The sequence below is a fragment of the Eptesicus fuscus genome, chromosome 13, assembly GCF_027574615.1.
Source record: "Eptesicus fuscus isolate TK198812 chromosome 13, DD_ASM_mEF_20220401, whole genome shotgun sequence".
NCBI classification, from domain to species: domain Eukaryota; kingdom Metazoa; phylum Chordata; class Mammalia; order Chiroptera; family Vespertilionidae; genus Eptesicus; species Eptesicus fuscus.
The window spans coordinates 74,320,265-74,330,021 of record NC_072485.1 but is presented as its reverse complement, the minus strand read 5'-3'; the positions used below and the strand labels follow the sequence as shown (position 1 = coordinate 74,330,021).

The window sequence follows — 9,757 nt, the reverse complement described above, 5'->3', positions numbered from 1 at the left end:
GTCTCCCCAGGTGGGAGGGTTCCTCACCTCCACTGCAGTTCCAGGATCCCCAATGGAGCCAAAGTCACCGAGCTCCGAGGCCCTTGCAGAGTGGTGTGGCCGAGGAAGCTGGAGAACGCTGGGCCGAGTCCTAACCAGGCCACTTACCAGCGGGTGACTTAACCTTGATGAGCGGGTTTGTGCACGACAAAGGGAGGATGGGAACATGGTCACACCTGCTGCTGCAGCAGATGAAACAGTGAACGTGGAGGGCGTGCTCCTTTCCTGCCATTAACAACCAGAGCGGCACGGTGCGGCCTTCCTGGCCACAACGGTGCTACGTGCTCTTGGGTGCCTTGTCAGTTCATCTTCACAAAAGCCCTAGGAGTACGTAACGTAATTACCCCGTTAATTTTAAACACTGGCAACTGGGAGGATTGAGGCCTAGAGGTCAAGCCCTTGACACTGAGGAGTGGAACTGGTTCCCACCCCTGCTGCCTGTTGGTCTCTTAGCCCGGCTTCTCCTCCATCCGCCCTCCCCCTCCCACACCACCTCCACCACCCTCCCCCACCCACACCACCTCCACCTCCCTCCCCCACCCACACCACCTCCCCCACCCACCCACCCCCACCCACACCTCCTCCACCCACACCACCTCTATCCTCCCTCCCCCACCCACACCACCTCCAACTCCCTCCTTCACCCACACCACCTCCAACTCCTTCCTCCACCCACACCACCTCTATCCGCCCTCCCCCACCCACACCACCTCTATCCACCCTCCCCCACCCACACCACCTCCATCCTCCCTCCCCCACCCACACCACCTCCACCTCCCTCCCCCACCCACACCACCTCCACCTCCCTCCTCCACCCACACCACCTCTATCCACCCTCCCCCACCCACACCACCTCCACCTCCCTCCCCCACCCACACCACCTCCACCTCCCTCCTCCACCCACACCACCTCCATCCTCCCTCCCCCTCCCACACCACCTCCACCTCCCTCCCCCACCCACACCACCTCCACCTCCCTCCCCCACCCACACCACCTCCACCTCCCTCCTCCACCCACACCACCTCCATCTCCCTCCTCCACCCACACCACCTCCACCTCCCTCCTCCACCCACACCACCTCCACCTCCCTCCTCCACCCACACCACCTCCATCCTCCCTCCCCCACCCACACCACCTCCACCCACACCACCTCCATCCTCCCTCCCCCACCCACACCACCTCCACCTCCCTCCCCCACCCACACCACCTCTATCCGCCCTCCCCCACCCACACCACCGAGAAGCCACCACAGCAAGTTGCGGCCCTCCGGCCATGAGTTTGACGTGCTTGCACCACGGGGAAGCACTGGGATAGCAGGCTGCTGCTCGGGGAGCCATCTAGAAGGGGGCAGGTCACGCACCGAGTCCTTTGAGGTGTCAGGTGACTCTAAGGGGTGCTTTCATCACAGCTGTGACAAGCACACTGCCAACCTTGCCTCTGCTCTGCGGGACACACAGGTCACGGAAGGCAGCGAGGGTCCCGTGTGGTTTCAGTTGGTCATGGGCTTGGCTGGGCATCAGGAAGCTGGGGCCACCCGCACACAGGAGGCAGCCCTCGCCCAAGGCAATGAGCTCAGGCTCAGCACAGAAGCTACGAGAAGCGGACCAGAATCAGAAGTTTGTTTTCAGAACTGTTATTTATCACTCCCACTTTGCCACCCTGGAGGGGCTGCATGATCCCAGGATGGGCCCCAGCTTCACGAAGAGAATCGGCCCCCATTTCAGACCTCCAGCGCCGAAAGGAGGCTCTGGCCTGTGACCCTGCTCTGTGGGGTCTGCCTGGCCTCTCGGACAGAGAAGCGGGAGCCGCTGGCACCAGCCACCCGGTCCCCTCCCTGTGTCCCAGGGCTGGCAATGCGCTCCTCAGAGCTGGTGCTGGAAAGGAACTTACTAGAGAGCTCCCCAATGGGGCCTGAATTTTCAAGCGGCCACGAGGCCGCTGACAGGCTCATGCGCCCCCCACACGGCCACGGCTGTGCCTCAGGTGCTCGCAGGAGCCTTTCAAAGGTGGAGGCTTCTGCCCAGAGCTTGGGAAGAGGAAGATGAGTGAGGACAGCGTGGGGCATGGCTGCGTCCTCCAATCCAGCTGCGCCTTCCGATGGCAGCCCCTCCGTCCCCCGGCCGCCTGCTGTTGGCGGCAGCTGCTGCCACCAGGACAGCCCACTGGTGTCAGTCGAGTTGCTGGTGTCAGTCGAGTCGGGAGATGCTCCATCGCTGGCAGCAGCCGGGGCGGGGCAGTGGGGCCGGCGGCTGGCGGGGTCATTTGTTGGCCACGGCAGAAAGCTGGTCCCGGATGCGGCCCAGCCCGTCTAACATAGTGTCCAGCGTTTCCTTGCTCAGCTCCATGGTGACAGCGGAGACGGAGGGGCTGTCCCCGCACAGACTGGGATCTTCCTTGATCTGGAACGAGAACACAGCCCCAAAGTCATCGCCGTCTCACCTCAGCAGGTGAGCCCTGGACCGGGGAGCCCCACCCCCATCAGGTGAACCTCCGAGAGGCTCTTTGCTCAGAGCTCCCGTCCTAGCCCTGGAGTCAGCCAGCAACTGGGGAGGAGGAAGGAGGTGGCTCTGAGGCTGGGGTCAGTTTCCATTTGTCACGAGTGCTCAGGGCAGGTATAGGGGAAGCTGAGGCTCACCTGACTCTGACTCAGCCTTCAGGTGAGAAAACGTCACGTGTTCACACTGACAATTCATGCAATGGGCTCTAGGGGTCCGTGAGAGTCCAGGGGGACGCAGGAAACATGAGAGGTGGGCAGGAGCAGGGTTATAAGGAGCTCTGTGCCACAGTGTGCTTGCGTACAGCAAGGAGACTGCGAGGATGTGTAAATAAAGGCAGGCAAGTTGAGCACTCACGTACCTAAGTGCACTGTGCCACCTGCCGTTCCCTGAGTTAATGAAGCGATTGTAATAATCATAACGTTCGTGTTTTGTTCCAGACGAACAACCGCCAGCCTACCTTTGCCCACCGCTGTACTACGACCTGTACTTATATTTATAGCTTTCTTAAAAAGCTTTACTAATATCCAAAAACTTCATTGTTAGAAGCACCCTTATGTTTTCATTTTCTTCGAGGTGTTGAGTTTCTGGGTGTCTGGTTGAGTAAATACAGCATTGCATTATCTAAATTTAACCAAACGAACCCTTAAAATGGGTCCGTGGCTTTTAAAGATTCCTGGAAAGAACTGTGAAGATACCACCAATGCGGCAAGAGCGTGAGAACAAGAAAATGAACGGGCCAACTGCCGGCAGGAGCTCCCACCCGTGTCAGGAGCAGCGGTGACCCGGCCGCACTGGACAGGCCGCTGGCCGGCGGGGACCAGCGTATCGAGGCCATCTGAAATCTGAACGCATGCTCTCCCGTTAGAATTAGAGTTTCCCGTGGGTGTACGAGGTAACCTTTAGGCATCGGCAAATTATTTTTAAAATTTGATTTGCCATCTCATTATTTTAAAATTTCTCCTCTCGGTGTGTGCTCCGTGTGTCTATGTGACTGCGGTAGAGCACACATACTGTCATGAACACGTGTCTCGGGGAGCTGAAGCTTTTTTACTTATGGAGCGAGAGAGCCCCGAACCCGGAGACTGGCATTTCCCATGGCCCCCAGGGGTGCCGAGTCGCTGCCGCCCTCCCGTCCTTCTAGTGAGGATGACGATGGTCGTACCTTCATCTGGAGCAGGCAGGTGGGGACCACCATGCGGCTGATGCTGTCGGAGGCGGTTTTGATGTCCACTCTCCAGTCCAAGTCCACCAGGCGTGGCAGAGAGACTGTGGGGGAGGAGGAGCAGGACAGCCCAGCTCAGTGCTCACGTCCCCCCATTTACCGAGCCGTTACTCTGTGACAGGACTGAGGGCTGTCACAGCCTTCAAGTGAGAAAATGTCAAGCGTGTTCACAATGACAATTCACGCAATGGGCTGTCCACGTGTGATGCATGTGATCCATGGAGGGAGACAGACAGGCCCACTGCTCCCTACCACCTGCGCTGAGTGCTGACTCGCGGCGGCAGCCCCTCCAGGCTTCTGCCTGAACCCCCGGGCCTCCAGGAGGCAGGACAGGATGAGAAGGGACACTGGTAGAGAAGAAGGGTGGGGGCCTGAGGCTTAGGAAATGTGCAGCTTCAATAACAGTGGAAAGAGCTTTTGTTTGAGAGACAAAGACTTGGCTGGGGGATGGGTTCCACCACTTGCCTGACCTCTGAGCCTCTGTTTCCTCATCTGTAAAATGGGGATAATCTGAGCCTCGGTCCCAGTTGCTGGGAGGACTAATGAGCAATGCAGGCAGAGTTCTTCATCGGGGTGACTAGCCCCGAGTAAGTTTCATGATCCTTTATCAAATACCCACTTTGATTCAATCTTTCACACTAATTTCAATTACGTTTTCCTTTCCTAATGGAAATATTATTTTAAGTATTTCACTTACTGCTTGGAAATTTCAGTTTTGTTTTGTTTTTACAACATGCCTGTATTATATTAAGTTTATAATCAGAAAAAAATTAAAAAGTGGAATTAAAAAAACCCACATACATGTTGAGCTTGGGATTAGGTTAATTCCCTTTGATTTGCGGTTAAAATAACTCGCCACCTGGCAGGTTCGGAGCTGGGCTGGGAAGGAGGGTGAGGAGGAAAAGGCACATTTCGTGGTACTCACTCAGATTAGCCTGGGCTTCCGCTCTCCACGTAGATCTGTGTAAGAGGAAAAGATGAGGTGAACATGATGGCAAAAGATGAAAATGGTGTCTTCTGATAACGGGAGAGGCCCATGGACCTGGGCCTCTGCCCCCCTCTGTGACCCCCAAACCTGTGATCACCTCCTGACAGGAAAGGACCACAGAAACAACGCATTCCAGTGAGCAGTCGTTTTGTTTGTTTGTGAAGCTCAGTGACTTTAAGGACAAAGTGCTGTTCGTTTTCACCACTTAAAAAAAGAAAAAATGCCGAAACCGGTTTGGCTCAGTGGATAGAGCGTCGGCCTGCGGACTGAAGGGTCCCAGGTTCGATTCCGGTCAAGGGCATGTACCTTGGTTGCGGGCACATCCCCAGTGGGGGGTGTGCAGGAGGCAGCTGATCGATGTTTCTCTCTCATCGATGTTTCTAACTCTCTAGCCCTCTCTCTTCCTCTCTGTAAAAAATCAATAAAATATATTAAAAAAAAAAAAAAGGAAAAGGCTCAATGCATTGCCATCTTCTTGGCTATCGTTCTCAGACAAGCAGAGAAAAGGTTAGCCTGTCCTCTTTTTTATATTGATTTGAGAGAGAGAGAAACATTGATGCAAGAGAGAAACATCGATCGGCTGCCTCCTGCATGCCTGCCACCGGAGATGGAGCCCACGACCAGCACGTGCCGACCGGGAATGGAACCAGCAACCTCTTGGTGCCCAGGGCGACGCCCAACCAACTGAGCCACACTGACCAGGGCCGCCCATTGCCTTTAGCCCGGTAAGAGAATAAGTACTAAGTACGCAGGTGAAGAAAGTTTCTATGATAAATTGTTCACTGAAGTGAAAATGGCCAACAGCTTAAGTGTCTAAGCCTTGGGAATTTCTTAACTGAATTACACAGAATTTCTTTATACAATGGAATATGTTTAGCCACTAAAAATGTTACTGAAGGTAAGTATGTACGGACCTGAAATATCATTAATGTTGATACTGTTCATTGGAAACCAGCTCGTTATAAGGGGCATCATCCCACTGCGTTAAAAACAGAAACGCCCTCCTCTCTGAGAAACATAAACACGCCCCGAGAGGCTCCGCTAAGGAATGCACACTGCCCACCCTCTGGGGGGGCGGGATCAGGGGTTTCTTTTTGCTCACAGTGTGTGCTTTTCAAAAATGAACGTCAGGAAGAACAAATATAAACCTTACAAGGAACTCCCGAGAAACGAGCACTCACATGTTTTCTAGGATGATTTTTGTCAGCAGGTTTTTGAGGTTCTGGTGGAAATTTGCAGGAAAGAGAGCCAGCACGGCCTCAGCGGAGGACAGGTCCCGGAACGCCGCCAGCCTGGTGAGGCGGTGCAGGGCCTGGAGCAGCTGCGGGAGAGATGGGGAGCCCCGGGTGGTGAGGAGAAGTGGGCCAGGAGATGGGGACGGGGGACAGGGGACAGGGCTCTACCCTCGGCCTGCCACATATTGCTAGTCATTCAGTAGAGTCCCACCAGCCCCGAGGCCTCTGCTGTAAATGCCAATGAACATGTGCCAGCTTCAGTGAACAAAGCTCCAGATTGAAATAATACCACCACCACCAACAACATGGGCCAGTTTGGGTGACCGCCTGTGTTAGAAAACTGTCTGCCCTGGAAAAATAAGGCTGTGAGCGCTCCATACCAGGAGCCACTTTCCCATCAGCTGAGCTGAGGAGAGGTCCCGCCGGCACACATCCTCCCTCACAGCACTTGGGCCTCGCAGTTTCTGCCCAGGGATCCCTGAAAAGTCTGCCTAAGTATCCAACCGACAATTAACAAGCGTCAGCAAGTTACAGGTCGGGAAAGAAAAAATCTTAAAAAGGTTGCCTTTTGGCCACACTGTTTAGGTAACAAGTCAGAAAAGGAAATGGTCAGGAGCTCTGATTCTGGGTAAGTTCTCCCAGCCATGCCTCATTTACAACAAGGAAATAAAGGTTCAAAACAAAGGTGTTCAGTTCACTGACACTAAAAAAAAAAAAATCTAAGTTTGCTTTAATGTTAACCCATTTAAGGGGAACATTTCCTGGACACAGCAATGACGGCAGGGGGTCAAGAAAGAGACTGATGAGTTGAGAGTCCGATGGTCAAAGGTCATTGCTGGTCACACTTACTTGCTCTGCCTCCTCCTGGGTCACCGACAAGCTGGAACACGTGGTATCCAAGAGTTCTTTCGAGCCGAGGGCTGAGCTGGAAAAGCTCTGTTGGCATAGCTGTCTGACAACGTCTTTTGAGGAAGCCTATGAATTAATCCACAGATGGAAAACAAATTAAGTCACCGAAAATACATGCTTTAGAACAGAATGTATCTAGGGAAGATGGATTAGAAGCACTTTTCCTTCTTCTTCCCATTAAGTACAACTAGCAATTCTGGGCACTATACAGAAAACAAACCTCAGACGACTCTGAAAGGGGGAGCGGAGAAGACAACCTGCTGTGGACCTCACTCATCACCAAGAATGACATGGTGGTGCGTTCCCTGGGTTTTCTTTTTGTTCATACATCCCAGACTTTGAGTTGAAGAAGAAGGCAATGGAGAATGCCAATGGGTGCAGAACGCACCCACAAATTCCTGCTCTCTCTAGCCAACGGACCACGAAGGGGCAGCCTAGCAAAACAGAAACCCTTAGACAATAACTGCTCTACTCCAGCCAAACACCACAGAAAGAAGTGTGGCCCCACCCGGACCCAGGTCAGCAAAGGCCGAGTGGGAAGCCTAGACTTCCACCTTCGGAAGCTGTAAGGAGGTGTCCCAACATCCCTGCTGCCAGGCTGTCAGACAGGCCAAGTAGGAAGCTGGGGCTAAGTGGGGAGCTCCCTGCCAGTCACAAGTCCCATCACCCAGAGGTATCAGCAGAGGCTGACCTCGAAAGTCCATACCTCCAATAGACATGCGGGGAGACGGCGGGGGGGGGGGGGGCAGCCACAATGAGGGTGAGCAGAGAGCTTTAGGTTTCCAGTCCCAGCTTTATTACGTCCTTCATTAATGCATCCAACAGCTATTTATTAAGCACATGCTGTGTGCCAGGTGTTGGGGGGTACACTTGTTGGCGACACCTTTGTGAATAAACTAGATGCCTTTAGGGACGGAGAATAGGACAGAACACTGGGGAGGTGGTTAAAACAACAGAGGGACCACTGCATGCATCAATGATGTTGTGCCAGGAATGATGGACGTGTGCTGCACACAAATGCTGAGTATTATTAACTCAAATCCTCTTCGTCTGGTGTGTTGTTGTTTTTTAAAAAGTCCCTCATGGATCTTACATTCCTGTGAGGAAGAAAGACGACAAACAGACGCATAATGTCCGCTAGTGACAAGAACTACGAAGGAAGATAAAGCCGCCCCTTCCTATTGTGGAAGTCAGAAGTTAAGCAAATAACTCCATCTCATTAGATCCTTTGAAGCTCTATGAAGTACGACCGCTTCAACCTCACAATCCTTCAAATGATCATCAGAATTTTTTGGCCTTTACCTGGGTCAAAGGAGGTACAGAAAACCCTGGCCTCGGAGAAGGAAGAATGCACACTTGACTCAGCCCGAGGGGCTGCTGGGTGCGATGTGAACTGGCCACGCGGGCCTGGCAATTACCACCCTCCTGCACCCATCACGAAAGCCGGCCCCAGAGGCTAGTAGGAGGCATCTGTACGGCGCCTTCACAACCCATTATCTTATTTGTTCCCCCACCATGGTTAGGGCGGTATAAATTATATTCCTTTTTTTTTAAAACGACTAGGAAACGCGCAACGACTTCCCCGGGCCACAGGGATGTAGTGTCCGAGTTCTGACTCCAAATCAAGGTCCCTTTATTCCCAATTCCTACTCCGTCTAAAATCCCGGGGACAAAGGGCGCCTCAGCCTGTCCCCACCCCTCCATTTACCTTTAGCAGGCTCTGGAGCGCCCCAAAGTTTTCCGCAGTCAACGCAGCCATTTCCCCCCAGTCATGTGACAGCCTCACGGGGGCAGAGGCGCGGTCACGTGGTCCCCTCGGCCGCCGCGGGGCATGCCGGGGACTGTAGTCCTTCGGGGTGGCGGAAACTGCCCGGCGGGGGGCACTGCGGGTTGGGGAGGAGCCCAGAAGGGCGCGGGGACTGGGTAGGTCGATGGGGTTGGGAGGACACGGGCGGGGGCTTTCGGAGGAGGAAATGACTGGGCTTGTTTACTCACGAGATCAAGGGGAACTCTGATTTTCCTTGACCCAAGTGGATAGGCTGGCTGCTTTGAGGAAGGCGCCTGCGTGGCGGACGCCGTGGAAGCGCAGTGACCCGCTACCTGGCTGGTTGGAAAGACCGTGTGGCTGTGCATTACCGGAATTCTTGGAACTCACCCCTCTCTCCTAGCTCGAAGGATGCATAATTGCTTTCGCGTGTGTCGTTTCCTTCTGTGGGAGATAGATAGGAGCTGGTATCATTTGCCTTATCCCACTTAGGGCTTTAGTGACTTCCCTGTAGACCGAGGGGAGGTCTGTGCTGAAGAGTGGTGAAGAAGCCTTTGGAAGAGGGGAGTAAGAAGGAAATTGAATGAATTGAATGTTTGTTAAATAAATCATAACAAAATTAATTTAATTTTGTGACTTTTTCGGTGGGGACATTGCCTTATTATTTGCAGCACGGTGTCTTCTTGGCTGGCTCTAGAAAGGTGAGCAGCGTGGTCACCAGCCGTCAAGGTGGCCCCCAATGACCCTTGCCTCCCTGTATTCACACCCTGGTGTAGTCCTCTCCGCGTTGCGCCAGGATTGGTCTGTGTGACTCGCAGCAGGTGGCAGAGGTGATGGCGTGTCACTGCTGGGATCCGTTATAAAAGACCGCAGCTCCTTGATGCTCTCCCGTTTGCCTACTCTCTTTCTCTTGAATCGCTTGCTCTAGGGCAGTGGTCGGCAAACTCATTAGTCAACAGAGCCAAATATCAACAGTACAACGATTGAAATTTCTTTGGAGAGCCAAATTTTTTAAACTTAACCTTCTTCTAATGCCACTTCTTCAAAATAGACTTGCCCAGGCCGTGGTATTTTGTGGAAGAGCCACACTCAAGGGGCCAA

The 9,757-nt window shown here is 53.6% G+C and overlaps 1 protein-coding gene across 1 annotated transcript; it reads right to left on the bottom strand.

Moving 5' to 3' along the window:
* Positions 1-1,592: 1,592 nt before the first annotated feature.
* On the bottom strand, positions 1,593-8,671 carry COMMD9 (COMM domain containing 9). The gene is made up of 6 exons (XM_008146801.3): positions 8,600-8,671; positions 6,832-6,957; positions 5,929-6,068; positions 4,685-4,719; positions 3,700-3,803; positions 1,593-2,438 (listed from the first exon to the last, which is right to left on the bottom strand). The coding sequence occupies exons 1-6, from the start codon at positions 8,648-8,650 to the stop codon at positions 2,298-2,300; spliced, it is 597 nt and encodes a 198-aa protein (XP_008145023.2). The 5' UTR covers positions 8,651-8,671; the 3' UTR covers positions 1,593-2,297.
* Between the last annotated feature and the right edge of the window lie 1,086 nt (positions 8,672-9,757).